A 23,197-nucleotide genomic window follows, 5' to 3' on the forward strand; every position below is an offset into this window, starting at 1 on the left:
AACTCTCGATTGCCCACATCATAATTACGCTCAGCAGGCGAAAACTTCCTGGAAAAGAAGGCGCATGGTTTCATCACCGAGCAATCAGAACTTCTCTGCGACAAAACAGCCCCTGCTCCAATCTCAGAAGCATCAACCTCGACCTGGAACGGAAGCGAAACATCTGGTTGACACAACACAGGGGCAGAAGAAAAACGACGCTTCAACTCTTGAAAAGCTTCCACCGCAGCAGAAGACCAATTGACCAAATCAGCACCTTTCTTGGTCAAATCGGTCAATGGTTTAGCAATACTAGAAAAATTGCAGATGAAGCGACGATAAAAATGAGCAAAGCCCAGGAACTTTTGTAGACTTTTCAGAGATGTCGGCTGAGTCCAATTATGGATGGCTTGGACCTTAACAGGATCCATCTCGATAGTAAAAGGGGAAAAGATGAACCCCAAAAATGAAACCTTCTGAACACCAAAGAGACACTTTGATCCCTTCACAAACAAAGAATTAGCACGCAGGACCTGAAACACCGTTCTGACCTGCTTCACATGAGACTCCCAATCATCCGAGAAGATCAAAATGTCATCTAAGTACACAATCAGGAATTTATCCAGGTACTCTCGGAAGATGTCATGCATAAAGGACTGAAACACTGATGGAGCATTGGCAAGTCCGAATGGCATTACTAAATACTCAAAATGGCCCTCGGGCGTATTAAATGCAGTTTTCCATTCATCGCCTCGCTTAATACGCACAAGATTATACGCACCACGAAGATCTATCTTGGTGAACCAACTAGCCCCCTTAATCCGAGCAAACAAATCAGATAACAGCGGCAAGGGGTACTGAAATTTAACCGTGATCTTATTTCGAAGGCGGTAATCTATACAAGGTCTCAGCGAACCATCCTTCTTGGCTACAAAAAAGAACCCTGCTCCCAATGGCGACGATGACGGGCGAATATGCCCCTTCTCCAAAGACTCCTTCACATAACTCCGCATAGCGGCGTGCTCAGGCACAGATAAATTAAACAGTCGACCTTTTGGGAATTTACTACCAGGAATCAAATCGATAGCACAATCACAATCCCTATGCGGAGGTAGGGTATCGGACTTGGGCTCATCAAATAAATTCCGATAATCCGACAAGAACTCAGGAACCTCAGAAGGGGTGGATGACGAAATAGTCAGAAATGGGACATCACCATGTACCCCCTGACAACCCCAGCTGGACACCGACATGGATTTCCAATCTAAAACTGGATTGTGGACTTGTAGCCATGGCAACCCCAACACGACCACATCATGCAACACCAGAAAGCGAATAACCTCCTGATGTGCAGGAGCCATGCACATGGTCAGCTGGGTCCAGTACTGAGGCTTGTTCTTGGCCAAAGGCGTAGCATCAATTCCTCTCAATGGAATAGGACACTGCAAGGGCTCCAAGAAAAACCCACAACGCCTAGCATACTCCAAGTCCATCAAATTCAGAGCAGCGCCTGAGTCCACAAATGCCATGACAGAATACGATGACAAAGAGCAGATCAAGGTAACAGACAGAAGAAATTTTGACTGTACCGTACCAATGGTGGCAGACCTAGCGAACCGCTTAGTGCGCTTAGGACAATCAGAGATAGCATGAGTGGAATCACCACAGTAGAAACACAGCCCATTCAGACGTCTGTGTTCTTGCCGTTCAACTCTGGTCAAAGTCCTATCGCACTGCATAGGCTCAGGTTTAAGCTCAGGTAATACCGCCAAATGGTGCACAGATTTATGCTCGCGCAAGCATCGACCGATCTGAATGGCCAAAGACATAGACTCATTCAGACCAGCAGGCATAGGAAATCCCACCATGACATCCTTAAGGGCTTCAGAGAGACCTTTTCTGAAAATAGCTGTGAGCGCACCTTCATTCCACTGAGTAAGTACGGACTACTTTCTAAATTTCTGACAATATACCTCTATTTCATCCTGACCCTGACACAGAGCCAGCAAATTCTTCTCTGCCTGATCCACAGAATTAGGCTCATCGTACAGCAATCCGAGCGCCAGAAAAAATGCATCAATATTACTTAATGCAGGATCCCCTGACGCAAGGGAAAATGCCCAGTCCTGAGGATCGCCACGCAAAAAAGAAATAATGATCCTAACTTGTTGAACTGGGTCACCAGAGGAGCGAGGTTTCAAAGCCAGAAATAGTTTACAATTATTTTTGAAACTCAGAAATTTAGTTCTATCTCCAAAAAACAAATCAGGAATAGGGATTCTCGGTTCTAACATAGAATTCTGAACCACAAAGTCTTGAATACTTTGTACTCTTGCCGTGAGCTGATCCACACATTAAGACAGACCTTTAATGTCCATTGCTACACCTGTGTCCTGAACCACCCAAATGTCTAGGGGAAAAAAAAGGCAAAACACAGTGCAAAGAAAAAAAAATGGTCTCAGAACTTCTTTTTTCCCTCTATTGAGAATCATTAGTACTTTTGGCTTCCAGTACTGTTATGAAAGGTAATTCAGTACCACAATGGACATAGAGGTCAGCGCACATACAGTGACCTGGCAATAACCCAAAAAACAAGAACGAGCTCTGAGACGTGGGAACTCTGTTGACCGCAATCCCTAATCCTCTCCAACCACACTAAAGGCAGCCGTGGATTGCGCCTAACGCAGCCTATGCAACTCGGCACGGCCTGAGAAACTAGCTAGCCTGAAGATAGAAAATAAGCCTACCTTGCCTCAGAGAAATACCCCAAAGGAAAAGGCAGCCCCCACATATAATGACTGTGAGTTAAGATGAAAAGACAAACGTAGAGATGAAATAGATTTAGCAAAGCGAGGCCCAACTTTCTGAACAGAGCGAGGATAGGAAAGGCAACTTTGCGGTCAACACAAAACCCTACAAAAACCACGCAAAGGGGGCAAAAAGACCCTCCGTACCGAACTAACGGCACGGAGGTACACCCTCTGCGTCCCAGAGCTTCCAGCAAGCAGTAAAAAACAAATTGACAAGCTGGACAGAAAAAAAACAGCAAACAAATAGCAAAGAGGAACTTAGCTATGCAGAGCAGCAGACCACAGGAACGATCCAGGAGGAAACAGGTCCAATACTAGAACATTGACTGGAAGCCAGGATCAAAGCTCTAGGTGGAGTCAAATAGAGAAGCACCTAACGACTTCACCACATCACCTGAGGAAGGAAACTCAGAAGCCACAGTACCACTTTCCTCCACCAACGGAAACTCACAGAGAGAACCAGCCGAAGTACCACTTGTGACCACAGGAGGGAGCTCTGCCACAGAATTCACAACAGGATACATTTGTTGCCTACTTTGTTTCTGACAGTGGGCATGTTGCATGGCAAGACTGAATGGTGTAATCTGCTAATAGGTACCTTTAACTGTTAAAATATACCTGTAATGTTATTTACCTTTAATGTTTCCTGTAAATAATAAAACATCTTTAGCTAAACCCTGTTCCAAGTTCCTTCAACAATACAATACACACAAGTGTGTGTTTTCGGTGACGGCACATAAGTGTGTTTTCGGCGACGTTGCATAAGTGTATGTTTGGGGCGAAGGCGCATAAATACACAAAGAAGAAAGAGTGATTGTGAAAACAAAAGTACAATTTTATTTAACAAAAACGAAAAAATAACTTGGGGGATTGGGAGAGGGTGAAATATGGACCTGGGGGGTATGGAGCTTGGATGACTGTCTACCACATGTGGATGATGAAGGGGTTCCTGAGGAAGGGACTACAAAATGCGTGAGGTCTGGGAGATCAGGGATGGGAGTAGAGACACTAGGGAGAGACAAACTAGAAAAAAGAGACAGATTGGAAGGTGAGGATGGAAGTCGTACGACAGTTTTGGGGATACGTTGTCTGCCCCTAGTCTTCCTGGTACCGTGCAGCTGTTTGCTTTTTTTTTTCTTTGGGAGGGTGGGAGTGGTGGCAAGAGCATGGCATCCAGCAGGACTAGGCATAGTGGTGGAGGAAGAAGGTTGTGCATCTGTACTCGTCATGGTGGTGGCGGTAACCCAGTGTGCAGCTGTACTCGTCATGGTGGTGGTGGTAACCCGGTGTGCAGCTGTACTCGTCATGGTGGTGGCGGTACTCTGGTGTGCAGCTGTACTCATCATGGTGGTGGCAGTAACTAGGTGTGCAGCTGTACTCGGCAAGATGGTGGCAGTAACTAGGTGTGCAGCTGTACTCGCATGGAGGCAGCAGCAGACAGGTGTGCAGCTGTACTCGGCATGGTGGCGGCAGCAGACAAGTGTTCAACTGTACTCAGCATGGTGGCAGCAGCAGACAGGTGTGCAGATGGACTCGGCATGGTGGCGACAGACATGTGTGCAGATGGACTCAGAATCGTGGTGAATCTGCTTAGTGGTGGAACAGCCGGAAATGCCAGGGGTGGCTGTGGAAAGAATCGTGTCTGCTGCATAGCCTGAACGTAAGCAGCATTGCAGGCCAGAATCACAGTTAGCTGGAGATCAGGCGTAAGGTGTTCAGACATGCCCTGCTCTATAGCAGTAAAAAAAATGTTGTGCCGGTCTCTGAATGTCAGCTTCCATGTGGTCAAGGCATCGGTGGACATCCTGGAAAAGTGTGGCCATATGTGCAAACCCAATTTCCACTCTGTCTCCAACTGCCTTGAGGCCATTCTGGAAGACTGAGCGTAAGTGAATAAACTCAGGCATGAGTGACCTGTCACAGGCCTTCTGCCGCTAGCGGTAAGACCCAAAAAAACCAGTGGCAGAGGACTGTGACAGGGGAAGACCTGAAGGACCAGCTGCCTGTTCTCCGGACTGTAAAGCAGGCCCACTTGCTGCAGGGCTGCTGCATGACTGGGATTGTTCGGTGTCTGGCCGATGAAGTGCCGCTCCAACCAAGGACGATCCCGGTTCGGTGGTGTTGCTCCAGGCTCCGTGTGGAGAAGAAATGAAAAACATTAGTACCAAAATATAAACATTTTAAAAGTGCCAACATATCCTGTGGAATAGAAGTAATCATATCAACATATCCTGTGGAATAGAAAAATTCAGATGGAATACAACACAAAAATACTTACATTACATTACAATGACAACCTGTAGGCCTCAGGAAGGAAAGCAGGTGATGGTATTTGTATTTTCTGATCTTTGAAGCAGCACCACTTCGAACTTAGATCTCATCTCTCAGGTCCTTATTGAAGCGTTCCTTCATCGAACGCCAACGGATTCTTACTTTGTTCACTGTGGGGAAAAAAAAATTGTAAAACAATGCAACACAGGTTCACTGCTGCGTCACACCACATTGAAATACTTACAAAAAGCCTTTCTGACTTGTGATGTGGCTCTGTCCCAGTCATCCAACAGCGCTCTGGCCACTTCAACCCATAGCCGCCGAATGACCACAGGGTCTGAGTGCCGCTGATCCTGGGTGTCCCACAACGGAACTCGCTCCTGCACCAGGGTGATGAGGAGGTCGTTATCGATGGTTACTTCATGATGTGGAACCTAGAAAGCAAAGAAAAACATTAAAATTCTTATAATGAACGATGTGCAACCTAGAAATCAAAGAAAAACATTAATATTCCACAATAGCACTCAAGAATACTTACACGCTGTCTTCCCACTTGAATTTTGGTCTGAGTCTGAGTCTGCTCCTGCTCTGCCACACTGGAACTGTCCTGTAAAGATAATACATGATTTTACCACATGTGTCATATTGACAGTCAGTACTTACCAATCAGTAGCAAATGTACTCACCTCATCAGTCTCCTGTCCACTGTGGGAGGAATTCTGCTGTTCGCTTGAAGACATCTTTGAAGATGTCTGCAAGAGAGACAGAAGTGAGTACAGACTGCAGTAAGAGAGCGAGACACAGACATTTTCAGAGCTTGTATATACTCACATCCTGAGTGAAATCCAGAGTCTTCAACAAAGCAGTCTTCAGAGCAGCTCCTATAGGTTCCAGATACAAGAGAGTACTGGATTTCCAGTGCCCACACCCTCTTTGATTTGATACAGCTTTGTTTTGGGTGTGGCAGACCAGTTCATGTATCTTTTTAGTCTGTTGTACACATGCGCATCAAACGCAAGCGTACACATGTCCTTGCGTACGCTTGCGTTCCCATAGACAGTAATGCGTTGTTTTGACGCACTCCATCCGCAATCATCCGTATGTGTGTGGCTGTGAAGATTTGACACCTCAAAAAATGCAACATTTTGGGTTCGCCAGACCACGACGCACACCTCAAAGCGACGCATGCCTACGCATCCGCAGGTCCATGCGTACATCATGTTAAAGATGGGTATTCATGATGCATGCGGATCAATGTGGACGAAACGCAGGATGCACAGACGCAAATGTGAGACCAGCATAAGAAGCAAACTGCACTTAAAGAGTTTGGCACAGCTTTTGGGTCTGCCAAGTATACTGTTTTATCCAGTTCAGCACAAGTTCATCACTGGTCTTTGTGATTCTTCCTTCAGCAGTAATTTAAAAATAACTTTGGGAGATGCCAGTGCTCTATATAAAAAAAAGTGTAATTTGTTTCCTGGGGGTTACTGCCGAAGTCTTCTGGTGTTCTATGGCTCATCAGAGAATTACCTATGGAGGCACTAGGTCTCAGATTTTAACCTGGCACCAGGTTATAAGTAGCCAGGCTCTGGCAAAAATTAAGAGACCACTGCACAGTTTTATAAAAATCAGCTTCTCTATATGTCTGACAGCCATTCCATTCCATTCCAGTGTCAGTTGAATTCCAACCAGAGTACACCTTATGCTACTTAATGTGCTTCTGATTAGTTGATCACCTGAACCAAATCTTACTTAACAAATGAAAGTATAAACAACACTGCTGTGGTGTTCACAATCCTCTTGCAATCAGACAAGCTGGATGGCAAAACAAGTGCTAGTAATATCCCAAAAGTAATAGGAATGAAAAAATAACTTTTAACCATGCCAAAGGAGTTGAAATGGAAATTCTTGAGGGAGGAAAAGTAGGGCTCAATTCTGACTTTACTAACAGAGGGACACAGGGAGCGTCATGTTGCCTCCATCCTAAAGCGGTAGTCCATTACCACAAGGTCAAGCAGCAGACATTGGGGACAACAAAGCTACAGACCGGCAGAGGACGAAAACAACTCTCCACTGACCGAGATGACCACCATCTTATTCAGCAACCGAAGGATAACATCAAGTGACCTACAAAAGGAATGGCAAATGGCAGCTGGGGTGAAGTGCATGGCAAGAACAGTTCGTAACAGGCTCCTAGAGGCAGGACTTAAGTCATGTAAAGCTAGAAACAAGCCTTTCATCAATGAGAAGCAAAGGAGAGCCAGGCTGAAGTTTGACCATAAGGATTGGACCATAGAGGACTGGAGTAAGGCAATCTTACTTATAGTAAGGTAATCTTCTCTGATGAGTCTAATTTTCAGCTTTGCCCAACATCTAGTCGTATAATGGTTAGACAGAGACCTGGAGAGGCGTACAAGCCACAGTGTCTTGCACCCACTGTGAAATTTGGTGGAGGATCGGTGATGATCTGGGGATGCTTCAGCAAGGCTGGAATTGGGCAGGTTGTTATTTGCAAAGGACGTATGAATCAAGCAGCATACAAGGTTATCCTATCTGGGGACTGTTTTTTCCAGCAGGACAATGCGCCATGACACACAGCTAGGTCAATCAAGGTGTGGATGAAGGACCACCACATCAAATCCCTGTCATGGCCAGCCCAAACTCCAGACCTGAACCCCATTGAAAACCTCGGGAATGTATTTAAGAGGGAGATGGATAGTCACCAGCCATCAAACAAAGAAGAACTGCTTACATTTTTGAACCAGGAGTGGCATAAGGATGAGGTCACCCAAAAGCAGTGTGAAAGACTGGTGGAAAACATGCCAAGACGCATAAAAGCTGTGATTAAAAATCATGGTTATTCCACAAAATATTGATTTTTGAACTCTTCCTGAGTTAAAACATTAGTATTGTTGTTTCTAAAGGATTATGAACTTGTTTTTTTTTTTTCATTATTTGAGGTCTCAAGAGAAACCAAAAAGAAACTAACCCGAACTAATGGTCTAAAAAAAAAGTACAAATGCAATTTTTGTTAAAATAAAATACCTTTATTAAACAACAATGGTGATCGGTAGCACTAAAGCAAAGATGTGCCTGTACTTGGAATACATAACCACAGTAGTTAAAAAAAATGAATAAAATTGCAGCGGACCCAAAGTAATAAAGTCAAATTGAAACCATATGCGTAACAAAAAATCATTCCCATGGGGTGAGCGCTGTACTTGGCGGTGCCTTAAAGGTATATTACTCATATCCTTGTTCTTTGGCTTCATTGCACCTTTGCACTTTTTACACAATGTTTTTTCACCATTTTGTGTGCCCCTTTGCTTATATTGCACTATATAATACTTTAATCCCCTTGGTTTGTGATGTTTCTCACTTATTGGCAATACATGTTTTTTGCATTTTATTCATTATCTATTTCTGAACTTTTTTATATAGTTTTTATTATATATTTTTTCCTTTGAGCATGATGGATTTTATATACACTGCTCAAAAAAGTAAAGGGAACACTAAAATCCCACATCCTAGATATCACTGAATGAAATATTCCAGTTGTAAATCTTTATTCATTGCATAGTGGAATGTGTTGAGAACAATAAAACCTAAAAATGATCATCTTAAATCACAACTAATATCCCACAGATGTCTGGAGTTGGAATGATGCTCAAAATCAAAGTGGAAAATGAGGTTACAGGCTGATGCAACTTCAAGACAAGGAAATGATGCTCCATAGTGTGTGTGGCCTCCATGTGCTTGCATGACCTCCCTACAATACCTGGGCATGCTCCTGATGACACGGCGGATGGTCTACTGAAGGATCTCCTCCCAGACCTGAACTAAAGCATCCGCCAACTCCTGGACAGTCTATGGTGCAACGTTACGTTGGTGGATGGTGTGAGACGTGATGTCCCAGATGTGTTCAATCGGATTCAGGTATGGGGAACATAACTTCAATACCTTCATCTTGCAGGAACTGCTGACACACTCCAGTTATATGGGGTCTGGCATTGTCCTGCATTAGGAGGAATCCAGGGACAACCGCACCAGCATATGGTCTCACAAGGCATCGGAGGATCTCATCTCGGTACCTAATGGCAGTCAGGCTACCTCTGGCGAGCACATGGAGGGCTCTGTGGGCCTTCAAAGAGATGCCACCCCACACCATTACTGACCCACTGCCAAACAAGTCATGCTGAAGGATGTTGCAGGCAGCAGATCGCTCTTCAAGGCGTTGGGCTGTGAGTGCAATCCACATCTGTGGATGTCGGGCACTCAGACCATCTTCATGGAGTCTGTTTTTAACCGTTTGTGCAGACACATGCACATTTGTGGCCTGCTGGAGGTCATTTTGCAGGGCTCTGGCAGTGCTCCTCCTTTTCTTCCTTGCACAAAAGCTGAGGTAGTGGTCCTGCTACTGGGTTGTTGCCCTCCTCTGGCCCCCTCCACGTCTCCTGGTGTACTGGCCTGTCTCCTGGTAGCGCCTCCAGCCTCTGGACACTACGCTGACAGACACAGCAAACCTTCTTGCCACAGCTCGCATTGGTGTGCCATCTTGGATGAGCTGCTTTACCTGAGCCATGTATGTGGGTTGTAGAGTCCATCTCATGCTACCACGAGTGTGAAAGCACAACCAACATTCAAAAGTGAGCAAAATATCAGCCAGAAAGCATTGGTACTGAGATGTGGTCTGTGGCCCCACCTGCAGAACCACTCCTTTATTGAGTGTGTCTTGATAATTGACAATAATTTCCATCTTTTGTCTATTCCATTTGCACAACAACATGTGAAATTGTCAAACAGTGTTGCTTCCTAAGTGAACAGTTTGATTTCACAGAAGTTTGATTTACTTGGAGTTATATTCTGTTGTTTAAGTTCCCTTATTTTTTTTGAGCAGTGTATATACAATGAACATACATATGTGTATCTCCTCCTTTTTTATATTTATTTTTTTGATACTCATATGGTTTCAATTTGACTTTATTACTTTGGCTCCGCTGCAATTTTATTTATTTTTTTTAAACTACTGTGGTTATGTATTCCAAGTACGGGCACATCTTTGCTTTAGTGCTACCGATTGCCATTGTTGTCTAATAAAGGTATTTTATTTTAGTAAAAATTGCATTTGTACTTTTTTTTAGACCTTAATTTCGGGTTGGTTTCTTTTTGGTTTCTCTTTAATCTCGAATGGTCTCCCATTTGTCCATTTAGCCACTATATATCATATTTATTTATATTTATACATACTGTATATTTATACCTTGTTATTTTGACCATTTCTAATTTTCAGAAAATAAATACAAAATTTGTTGCTTGGAACTTCGGAGACATGTTGTCAGTAGTTTATAGAATAAAAGAGCAATTTACATTTTACTCAAAAATATACCTATAGAGAAAAATCAGACAAAATTTTGCAGTGGTCTCTTAATTTTTGCCAAGAGCTGTATATAGATAGATAGTCACAGGATTCCTTGGGGAGGTGGATGGGGTGTCTTGAGGCTGTTCTCTATTATTACCCTGTGAGCAATGCCTCCTTGATAAAGACAATACTAATTGGCAAAATATAAAAAGGCCCATATCCGTTGAATTGTATGGTGGATTTAAAAAACAAACAAAAAAAAACATCAGTGATTTAATAAGGACAAACACTGGCCACTTTTTTAGCCTTATGATTGATCCTCTTTTTAGAATAATACAAGTAAATAGATGCATGGCTAACAAATAGTGATGTCACAGCTCACCTCCTTCCCCTCTAAGTACAGTAACTTCTGCACAGAGCATGCCAATCACCTTCTTTAAGAAAGTGTTTTAAACATCTGCAGACTAAAAGTTCCAAAGGTCCATGTGGCTGCTGTAATGCCAACAGCTCAAAAAATCAAAGCTTTAACAACTATAAAGATATATTAAAGGGGTTGTACTATTTCATATGTCTGCATACTATCAAATATATTAAGATCCGCGACTTCAACGCTGTAACTGGTGGCCAATCGTTGCCAGAACAGAGATGTGATAGCCACAGTAGTGGACCTCAGGAGGCTGAGTCCTGCGTGATTGTAATGCCTGCAGCTGTTAGTATGCAAATAGATGAAGCTGTAAATCCCCTTTAAGAAAATAATCAGCATAAAAATGTTTGAACTGTATTAGAAGGATGATGTTGTTTTTGTTTATGCCTAAGGGACTACAGGGCAGCATTTATGTAGAGTTTGTGGCAAAGGTTGGAACTGTATATAAATACATAGAGATTTATGGTTACCCTTACTTCTATAATTTGTGTTTTGACAACTAGATCTGGTTTGAAGCAACACCTCGCCCCGAAAGTCAAGTAAGGCACATAGCTGCAGCCAGAGATGGAGTGTGGGTTTCTGTTCGCTTGGATTCTATTCTACGCCTGTTCCATCCCGAAACTGGCCAACCTTTACAAGAACTGGAATTGGAGCCTTTCATCCAAAGAATGTTGGGTGAGAGATGCCACGAACACATGGCTGCCATGTTGCTTATTCTTATGCAGTTCATGGAGGAGGGTTTCAAAAGGCTATTAAAGTAAATGAAAAAATAAATATATATTTTCAGTATGCTGGCAGACTGTTTGTTTGCATCGCTGTTCCCCACTGCTACGGCAGCTGGCAATCAGTCAACTGGATCGAGAAATCGTGTAACATGACCATGACCGCCAGTTGTATCGACTTGGCTTCTGTAGTCGTGTCATATGAAGCACCAGTGGATGTGATCTCCTTAAGTGGACTACTAATGCAACTTGGTTCTGCTTTACTGGAATATATGTATAATTCGCTGACATCCTGCATTGTAAAAGGGTTTGCGAAATTCACCAATTTCCCAGAAAGCCATATAAAGTGTGCAAATGAAATTCCTCTGCTTAATAGGGAATATGTTAATAATATAAACAACATTTAATTTGATCAAATTTAGAATGTTTTAAATTTAGGGGAAAAAAAATGTGGGAACTTCACACATTTATGACATATCCACACTATATAGTAAACCCCATCACAGAAATTATAAGCTAGAGTCACATTGATGGTGCTATCAGTGAGTGGTCTCTGTTCTTGAGGTTTCGACTAGATCTCTTTTCTGGACCAAGGTTCTTCTCCCATTCACAAACCTTTAAGCATTAGTGTTAGTAGTTTCCTGCAACAATTTACTATCCATAAGGTATTGCATAGGTAACAAAAATTGAAAGAAACGAATGGGCACTCACCGGGTAAAAAAAAGTCTTTATTCCAATACTTTAAAACATCGGCGTCGGGAGGATGGGAGCAGGAGTGGAAGTGCCACTGAACTGCACTGCACTGCAGCGTGAAACGTCTGTCGTCCATTCCACTCCTGCTCCCATCCTCCCAACGCCGATGTTTTAAAGTATTGGAATAAAGATGTTTTTTTAACCAGTGAGTGCCATCCGTTTCTTTCAATTTTTGTATCTATTGTGGCTATTTTCTTTGGAGTGGCACCCCGGCGAAGGACCACTTGCTGCTGTATATATGCCTGCAGTATCAGTTCACGCAATACCTGTGCACTGAGTGGGCTTCCCCGCTGTGCAGATTTATACTTCGTTGGAGCTATTCCATAGCTAAGGGGTCAACATACCGAAGGAACCAGATGGAGGTTGTTGTGTACACATGCAACACTGTATTTGAGTGTGTAAGAATTATGCTTTGGTATTCTACCTCTCCATTTTGTGTTCCCCTATATGGTGGCTTTATTTTTTCCTTAGGTTGAGGGCTGCAGAGGATATAAGTTCCCTTCATAGATGTGAAATAAATATCTGATGTTGCATAAACTGTTAGCTGTGAGAATTTAGGTCTATAGAGGTGTACAGCCTGCGGAAACCTGCATATCAGGTCGATATCTTGAAAATGAAGAGATATTGAAGCCTAGATAATGTAACTCCTATATTAGCCCTGCAATTGCCTTCAGTGTTTGCAGTAACATCATCTGCTTTACTAGTAATTGATTCTTACTGTCCTCCAGCCAGTGAACGTCCTATTCAGGGCTAAAGTAATAATATAAAATACTTTTTTGCAGGTTCTAGCTATTTAATTTCAATGGCACAAGTCTCTGCTCTGTCCGCATTCGGTGAGCGCCTGTGGGTTGGAACTTCCTGCGGGGTTATTGTTTCTATTCCTTTCTCCAAGGGTAAGATAATTTATAGACATAATTTACTGTATGTGCATAGAACATTGTCTTGTGGAGTTATGATCATTTAAATAGCACCTATCACTGCATCTAAAGTTGTAAGGTTTTGCTCTTATTTCATTTTCATTGCCCCCCTGAATATTACGCTTTTTTTGTTGTTGTTGTAAATCTGCCATTTGAATGTAAAGATGTGCTTTCTTATTTTGTTTTAATTTTTATGATTATTACTAATGGGGTGGGGAGATTGAAAGGCGAGTTATATTCTTTTATTATAACATCAAAAAAGGATAAAAAAAATAAACAGAAATCATCACTTAAGAAATAATTAATAAAAAAAAATCAATCTTCTCGTATAAATATAAAGATAACATGAGACATGTATAGAAAAATAGAGAATCAAGTCCATACATGTAGTGGAACAGACCAAAATTCAGGCTGCAACACTGTTAAATGATCATAGTAATGCTCCACCAGGTCAGGAAAAAAAACAAATGGAGCAGTAATTCATAAATTGATCTTACCCATGTTGCTGTAAGCCTCTGTCTGTGATGCCTCAGAAAGCCCCGACGCAATGTTTTTTATTAATTATTTCTTAAGTGATGTTTTTTGGATAATTTTTTTATCCTTTTTTGACGTCATATGTTTCATGAATACCTACTTACTATTATGAGGTAATTGCTTCTGGCTATCTGAGGCCCCTCTTATACAGTCATGGCCAACATTTTTGAGAATGACACCAAAATTATATTTTCACATGATCTGCTGCCCTCTGGTTTTTATTAGTGTTTGTCTGATGTTTATATCACATACAGAAATATAATTTCAATCATATTATGAGTACCAATAGGTTATATTGACAGTTAGAATGAGTTAATGCAGCAAGTCAATATTTGCAGTGTAGACCCTTCTTCTTCAAGACCTCTGCAATTCTCCCTGGCATGCTCTCAATCAACTTCTGGACCAAATCCTGGCTGATAGCAGTCCATTCTTGCATAATCAATGCTTGCATTTTGCCAGAATTTGTTGGTTTTTGTTTGTCCACCCGTTTTTTGATGATTGACCACAAGTTCTCAATGGGATTAAGATCTGGGGAGTTTCCAGGCCATGGACCCAAAATCTCTATGTTTTGTTCCATGAGCCATTTAGTTATCACCTTTGCTTTATGGCAAGGTGCTCCATCATGCTGGAAAAGGCATTGTTGGGCGCCAAACTGCTCTTGGACGGTTGGGAGAAGTTGCTCTTGGAGGACATTCTGTTACCATTCTTTATTCATGGCTGTGTATTTAGGCAAGACTGTGAGTGAGCCGATTCCCTTGGCTGAGAAGCAACCCCACACATGAATGGTTTCAGGATGCTTTACAGTTGGTGTGAGACAAGACTGGTGGTGGCGCTCACCTCTTCTTCTCCGAATAAGCTGTTTTCCAGATGTCCCAAACAATCGAAAAGGGGATTCATCAGAGAAAATGACTTTGCCCCAGTCCTCAGCAGTCCACTCCCTGTACCTTTTGCAGAATATCAGTCGGTCCCTGATTTTTTTTTCTGGAGAGAAGTGGCTTCTTTGCTGCCCTCCTAGAAACCAGGCCTTGCTCAAAGAGTCTCTGCCTCACAGTGCGTGCAGAAGCACTCACACCAGCCTGCTGCCATTCCTGAGCAAGCTCGGCACTGCTGGTAGTCCGATCCCGAAGCTGAAACAGTTTTAAGATACAGTCCTGGTGCTTGCTGGTCTTTCTTGGGTGCCCTGGAGCCATTTTGACAACAATGGAAGCTCTCTCCTTGAAGTTCTTGATGATGCGATAGATTGTTGACTGAGGTGCAATCTTTGTAGCTGCGATACCCTTCCCTGTTAGACCATTTTTGTGCAGTACAATGATGGCTGCATGTGTTTCTTTAGAGATAACCATGGTTAACTGAAGAGAAACAATGATACCAAGCACCAGCCTCCTTTTAAAGTGTCCAGTGATGTCATTCTTACTTAATCATGACTGATTGATCACCAGCCCTGTCCTCATCAACACCCACACCTGTGTTAATGGATTAATCACTAAAACGATGTTAGCTGCTCCTTTTAAGGCAGGACTGCGATGATGTTGAAATGTGTTTTGGGGGTTAAAGTTCATTTTCTGGGCAAATATTGACTTTGCAAGTACAGTAATTGCTGTTAAGCTGATCACTCTCACATTCAGGAGTATATGCAAATTGCCATTAGAAAAAATGAAGCAGTAGACTTTGGAAAAATTAATATTTGTCTCATTCTCAAAATTTTTGTCCATGACTGTAGATTGACTAGATTTTTCCGGTGGTGGGGGGGCGGGATTGTGGGTGGTGATGGGGTGGGGGGCGGGATTGTGGGTGGTGATGGGGCGGGATTATGGGTGGTGATGGGGTGGGGGCGCGGGTTTTATGGGTGGTGATGGGGTGGGGGCGGGATTATGGGTGGTGATGGGGTGGGGAGGCGGGATTGTGTGTGGTAATGGGGTTGGAAAAGTGTGGTGATGTGGGGGGCAGGATTGTGTGTGGTGATGGGGTGGGGGCGGGATTGTGTGTGGTGATGGGGTGGGGGGCGGGATTGTGTGTGGTGATGGGGTGGGGGGCGGGATTGTGTGTGGTGATGGGGTGGGGGAAGGATTGTGTGTGGTGATGGGGTGGGGCGCGGGATTGTGTGTGGTGATGGGGTGGGGGGCGGGATTGTGTGTGGTGATGGGGTGGGGGGCGGGATTGTGTGTGGTGATGGGGTGGGGGGCGGGATTGTGTGTGATGATGGGGTAGGGGGCGGGATTGTGTGTGGTGATGGGGTGGGGGGCGGGATTGTGTGTGGTGATGGGGTGGGGGGCGAGATTGTGTGTATTGATGGGGTGAGGGGCGGGATTGTGTGTGGTGATGGGGTGGGGGGCGGGATTGTGTGTGGTGATGGGGGGCGGGATTGTGTGTGGTGATGGGGTGGGGGGCGGGATTGTGTGTGGTGATGGGGTGGGGGGCGGGATTGTGTGTGGTGATGGGGTGGGGGGGGCGGGATTGTGTGTGGTGATGGGGTGGGGGGGCGGGATTGTGTGGTGATGGGGTGGGGGGGCGGGATTGTGTGTGGTGATGGGGTGGGGGGGCGGGATTGTGTGTGGTGATGGGGTGGGGGGCGGGATTGTGTGTGGTGATGGGGTGGGGGGGCGGGATTGTGTGTGGTGATGGGGTGGGGGGACGGGATTGTGTGTGGTGATGGGGTGGGGGGGCGGGATTGTGTGTGGTGATGGGGTGGGGGGGCGGGATTGTGTGTGGTGATGGGGTGGGATAGTGTGTGGTGATGGGGTGGGGGGCGGGATTTTGTGTGGTGATGGGGTGGGGGGCGAGATTATAGGTGTTGATGGGGTGGGGGGGCGGGATTATGGGTGGTGTTGGGTGGGGGGCGGGATTATGTGTGGTAATATGGTGGGGGGCGGGATTAGCGAGTAATCACGATGCCTCATATATATAGATATGTTGTTGGACACTATTTTGATTCTTTTATTATAGTATATAATTCTGAGCTGTTTGGGAAAAGAAAAAAAAAATCTTTAATGTCAGATTTTTGACCCAAAAAGGTACCATATGTTTGAGAGATCCCATCCCCAACGTTTTTCCAGAAATATGCATAATCGCCTTTCTTTTTGGGTAATTGCAGTATGCAATGATTCAAGGTTAACCTCTCCTTTCTCCAAAAAAATTTGTTTTATGCTTGTTTATATCTAAGGTGTGACAGAGGTGAGGAGACATTTAAGCCGTGCAATGCTCCTCTGGGAATTTAAAAATGCAAATTGTAGCTTCAGAGAGAAAGAGGACTTGAACTCTAGTGCCACCTATTGGAAGTAGCAATCTTAAAAGTCATTATCCACCCTTTTTAATGAGCCTTGCCTCATGACTTAGGATGAAAGCCAAACCAGATACTCAGTTTGCAGACGCTGTGTTTCGGGGTACTTCCTCTCGTCAGTGCAAAGTGTGGGTTGTATACTTTGCAAACATTGAGTAACATGTTTATTTTTTCATTATTCTCCTTTTGACTCTTTTCCTCATACAATATTGTAGACAAAAACTCTAAAGAAGAACCAACTTAGATACCTGATGGTTGAACACATCATGCCCATGTTTATCATTCTGTCAAATGGAGAATGAAGGTGAATCAGAATCAGGGGCTGGCTGGCACTTTTCAGCCTGGGGGCAATCACAAGGCGGTGGCCCTCCTTTTCCCTGCTTATATCTGGCCACTGCATTAAAGTAGCAGAGATAATAGGCTTTAAAAACAGGCTGGTACACAGATATGGGAACATATCCCCCAAATTCCACCATGTGCAGTCTCCTTACACCCCCCCACTTAATCACTTGCAGTTGACCTCCATTAAATTTATTTTATAAAGAAAACAAAAAAGTTTTTCATACTTACCTCACCAGTCACTCCCCTGCAGCACCTCTCTGCTTCTAGCTTTCGGGACATGTCGGCGCGTGCGTGATGATGCCATCGCGCATGTTCGACACCTAACCTGGAAGTATAGAGAGCATGAAGGGAGCAGAAGCTGTGCAGCCATCAAGGTGACAGCCAAGCATAGCTCCCAGCCCCAGCGCAGACGTGTGCGCTAACTGTGATGCGGCTGTGTCTGCTTCCGACCGTGTCACAGTACAGCAGACATGGTTGCGCACAATTTGCTGTGTGGCTGTAGCCACCACCAGGCAGCCGGCCCTGAACAGCTGCTGGGGGAGTGTCCTGGGGGGCATTTGCCTCTTTGCCACCTGGGCCAGTCAGCCCCTGAATTCAGAATGAAGCTAGATGGAATGGAGAAAAAGGAGGCAGAGAATAGTTAGGAGCATATAATCCAGTAACTTTCATATACACTAAATAGACAAAATTAATTGGACACCTACACATTAAAGCCTATAAGACCATTTAGGACCTAGTTGCTTCCTCCTTTGCAGCTAAATCATTGTTTCAGACAAGGCTTTTTATGAGTTTTTGGACTGTCTTTTGGAACCTACAGCAGTTTTACAGGGAATCTGTCGGCAAGTTTTTGCTACATTATCTGAGCGCAATGTAGTGTAGGGAAAGAGACCCTGAATCATGGGGTTATTGCAACAGAGAGGAGCCAGAAGACAAATGCCTCTGATAGCTCCTACTACAGATTTCCTCCCATTAACCCCTTCCTAACATATGACGTACCTGTACATCATATCTTGCAGGTACTTGCTGCAAAAAGACCTGCCGGTATGTCATTTCGATCGTGAGTGCATAAAGCTGTGCCTGCAAAATTGCCACAGAGAGATCCGCTTGTGTGATAGCCGAGCTCCGCAATGCCCACACCATTCCTGACTGCTTGACCCTATAAATGCCATGATCAATGGCTATCACAGCATTTAAAAGATTAGGAGAAGGAGGAGGGCTCCCTCTCCTACCCAATCAGTACCCTCATGATGTAATCATGGGGTCCCGATTGTTATCATGACAGGAGGTCTAGTAATAACCTCCTGGACTCTCCACTACTGTGGCCTGTAAGGCGATGTCACAAGCATGGTCTAAAATGCATTATATACAGGTCCTTCTCAAAAAATTAGCATATAGTGTTAAATTTCATTATTTACCATAATGTAATGATTACAATTAAACTTTCATATATTATAGATTCATTATCCACCAACTGAAATTTGTCAGGTCTTTTATTGTTTAAATACTGATGATTTTGGCATACAACTCCTGATAACCCAAAAAACCTGTCTCAATAAATTAGCATATCAAGAAAAGGTTCTCTAAACGACCTATTACCCTAATCTTCTGAATCAACTAATTAACTCTAAACACATGCAAAAGATACCTGAGGCTTTTATAAACTCCCTGCCTGGTTCATTACTCAAAACCCCCATCATGGGTAAGACTAGCGACCTGACAGATGTCAAGAAGGCCATCATTGACACCCTCAAGCAAGAGGGTAAGACCCAGAAAGAAATTTCTCAACAAATAGGCTGTTCCCAGAGTGCTGTATCAAGGCACCTCAATGGTAAGTCTGTTGGAAGGAAACAATGTGGCAGAAAACGCTGTACAACGAGAAGAGGAGACCGGACCCTGAGGAAGATTGTGGAGAAGGACCGATTCCAGACCTTGGGGAACCTGAGGAAGCAGTGGACTGAGTCTGGTGTGGAAACATCCAGAGCCACCGTGCACAGGCGTGTGCAGGAAATGGGCTACAGGTGCCGCATTCCCCAGGTAAAGCCACTTTTGAACCATAAACAGCGGCAGAGGCGCCTGACCTGGGCTACAGAGAAGCAGCACTGGACTGTTGCTAAGTGGTCCCAAGTACTTTTTTCTGATGAAAGCAAATTTTGCATGTCATTCGGAAATCAAGGTGCCAGAGTCTGGAGGAAGACTGGGGAGAAGGAAATGCCAAAATGCCTGAAGTCCAGTGTCAAGTACCCACAGTCAGTGATGGTGTGGGGTGCCATGTCAGCTGCTGGTGTTGGTCCACTGTGTTTCATCAAGGGCAGGGTCAATGCAGCTAGCTATCAGGAGATTTTGGAGCACTTTATGCTTCCATCGGCTGAAATGCTTTATGGAGATGAAGATTTCATTTTTCAGCACGACCTGGCACCTGCTCACAGTGCCAAAACCACTGGTAATTGGTTTACTGACCATGATATTACTGTGCTCAATTGGCCTGCCAACTCTCCTGACCTGAACCCCATAGAGAATCTGTGGGATATTGTGAAGAGAAAGTTGAGAGATGCAAGACCCAACACTCTGGATGAGCTTAAGGCCGCTATTGAAGCATCCTGGGCCTCCATAACATCTCAGCAGTGTCACAGGCTGATTGCCTCCATGCCACGTCGCATTGAAGCAGTCATTTCTGCCAAAGGATTCCCGACCAAGTATTGAGTGCATAACTGAACATTATTATTTGATGGTTTTTTTGTTTGTTATTAAAAAACACTTTTATTTGATTGGATGGGTGAAATATGCTAATTTATTGAGACAGGTTTTTTGGGTTATCAGGAGTTGTATGCCAAAATCATCAGTATTAAAACAATAAAAGACCTGACAAATTTCAGTTGGTGGACAATGAATCTATAATATATGAAAGTTTAATTGTAATCATTACATTATGGTAAATAATGAAATTTAACACTATATGCTAATTTTTTGAGAAGGACCTGTAAGTGTTCAGAGTAATAACAGTTGAAGTCCCATAGAGGGACGAAGTAAAAAAAAAAAAAAAAAAAAACCTCTAAAAATAGAAATAAAAAAAATGCAAAGTACAGAAAAAATATGCCAATAAATATTTTTTTAAAAAGTACACATATTTGATATTGCCACGTCTGGAACAACCCGATCTATAAAATTGTCACACTATTTAACCCTACAGTAAACAACGTAAATTTAAAAAAAAAAAGTAGGAAAAACTATATATTTTCACCATTAATGAAAATATCAAAAAGTTGTATGTACATAAAATTGTTTTTGTGTAAAAGCAGCAAAACATAAAGCAATTATATACAGTCATGGCCAAAAGTATTAACACCCTTGCAATTCTGTCAGATAATACTCAGTTTCTTCCTGAAAATGATTGCAATCACAAATTCTTTGGTATTATTATCTTCATTTAATTTGTCTTAAATGAAAAAACACAAAAATAATTGTCCTAAAGCCAAATTGGATATAATTCCACACCAAACATAAAAAAGGAGGTGGACAAAAGTATTGGCACCGTTCAAAAAATCATGTGATGCTTCTCTAATTTGTGTAATTAACAGCACCTGTAACTTACCTGTGGCACCTAACAGGTGTTGGCAATAACTTAATCACACTTGCAGCCAGTTGACATGGATTAAAGTTGACTCAACCTCTGTCCTGTGTCCTTGTGTGTACCACATTGAGCATGGAGAAAAGAAAGAAGACCAAAGAACTGTCTGAGGACTTGAGAAACCAAATTGTGAGGAAGCATGAGCAATCTCAAGGCTCAAGTCCATCTCCAAAGACCTGAATGTTCCTGTGTCTACTGTGCGCAGTGTCATCAAGAAGTTTAAAGCCCATGGCACTGTGGCTAACCTCCCTAGATGTGGATGGAAAAGAAAAATTGACAAGAGATTTCAACGCAAGATTGTGCGGATGTTGGATAAAGAACCTAGACTAACATCCAAACAAGTTCAAGCTGCCCTGCAGTCCGAGGGTACAACAGTGTCAACCCGTACTATCCATCGGCATCTGAATGAAAAGGGACTGTATGGTAGGAGACTCAGGAAGACCCCACTTCTTACCCCGAGACATAAAAAGGCCAGGCTGGAGTTTGCCAAAACTTACCTGAAAAGGCCTATAACGTTTTGGAAGAATGTTCTCTGGTCAGATGAGACAAAAGTAGAGCTTTTTGGGCAAAGGCATCAACGTAGAGTTTACAGGAGAAAAAAAGAGGCGTTCAAAGAAAAGAACATGGTCCCTATAGTCAAACATGGCGGAGGTTCCCTGATGTTTTGGGGTTGATTTGCAGCCTCTGGCACTGGACTGCTTGACCATGTGCATGGCATTATGAAGTCTGAAGACTACCAACAAATATTGCAGCATAATGTAGGGCCCAGTGTGAGAAAGCTGGGTCTCCCTCAGAGGTCATGGGTCTTCCAGCAGGACAATGACCCAAAACACACTTCAAAAAGCACTAGAAAATGGTTTGAGAGAAAGCACTGGAGACTTCTAAGGTGGCCAGCAATGAGTCCAGACCAGAATCCCATAAAACATCTGTGGAGAGATCTAAAAATGGCAGTTTGGAGAAGGCACCCTTCAAATATCAGGGACCTGGAGCAGTTTGCCAAAGAAGAATGGTCTAAAATTCCAGCAGAGCATTGTAAGAAACTCATTGATGGTTACCGGAAGCGGTTGGTCGCAGTTATTTTGGCTAAAGGTTGTGCAACCAAGTATTAGGCTGAGGGCGCCAATACTTTTGTCTGGCCCATTTTTGGAGTTTTGTGTGACATGATCAATGTTTTGCTTTTTGCTTCATTCGCTTTTGTGTTTTTTCATTTAAGACAAATTAAATGAAGATAATAATACCAAAGAATTTGTGTTTGCAATCATTTTCAGGAAGAAACTGAGTATTATCTGACAAAATTGCAGGGGTGTTAATACTTTTGACCATGACTGTAAATGTGGTATCATTGTAATTGTACTGACACGAAGAATAAAGCTGTCTGATCACTTTTACCACATACTGAACATATTCCTGAATTGCTTGTTTTAGTTCATTTTCATTTTGCCTCCCAAAAAGCAGAACAGAAAGTGATAAAAAAAATAGTATGTGCCCAACTCATCCTGCAAAAAGCAAGCCATCACATGATGATCAGCAGAAAAAGAAAAAAAACTATAACCTTCAAAATATGGTAACGCAAAATAACTTTATCTTGTAGAAAAGCGTTTTTGGTCTGATGGCAGCCAAACATAAAAAAAATGTATGTACAGTACAGACCGAAAGTTTGGACACACCTTCTCATTTAAAGATTTTTCTGTATTTTCATGACTATGAAAATTGTAAATTCACACTGAAGGCATCAAAACTATGAATTAACACATGTGGAATTATATACCGTACTTAACAAAAAAGTGTGAAACAACTGAAAATATGTCTTATATTCTAGGTTCTTCAAAGTAGCCACCTTTTGCTTTGATGACTGCTTTGCACACTCTTTTGTTAAGTATATCATTCCACATGTGTTAATTCATAGTTTTGATGCCTTCAGTGTGAATGTCATAGTCATGAAAATACAGAAAAATCTGTAAATGAGAAGGTGTGTCCAAACTTTTGGTTTGTACCGTGTATATAGTACTGTGTATGTGTGTGTATATATGTATATATATATATAATATATATAAATATATATTATATATATATATACATACACAAAGAATTATGTACAAATAATAAATCCTTGTCATCACTTATACCACACAGTAAATGAAGTAAAGTATAAGTAAATATAACCAATTCCTCATCTGCTGATGA

At 42.9% G+C, this 23,197-nt stretch overlaps 1 protein-coding gene across 3 annotated transcripts in view; it reads left to right on the plus strand.

The window, feature by feature from the left end:
- Window positions 1-23,197, plus strand: part of LOC138651327 (C-Jun-amino-terminal kinase-interacting protein 4-like) — an 834,119-nt gene that overhangs the window by 773,548 nt on the left and 37,374 nt on the right. For all 3 annotated transcript variants that reach the window (XM_069741428.1, XM_069741429.1, XM_069741430.1), the window contains 2 exons: window positions 11,347-11,518; window positions 13,101-13,211. In XM_069741428.1, coding sequence (XP_069597529.1) covers window positions 11,347-11,518; window positions 13,101-13,211 — 283 coding nt within the window. The remainder of the gene's footprint in view (window positions 1-11,346; window positions 11,519-13,100; window positions 13,212-23,197) is intronic.

Source organism: Ranitomeya imitator, chromosome 10 (assembly GCF_032444005.1).
Source record: "Ranitomeya imitator isolate aRanImi1 chromosome 10, aRanImi1.pri, whole genome shotgun sequence".
NCBI lineage: Eukaryota > Metazoa > Chordata > Amphibia > Anura > Dendrobatidae > Ranitomeya > Ranitomeya imitator.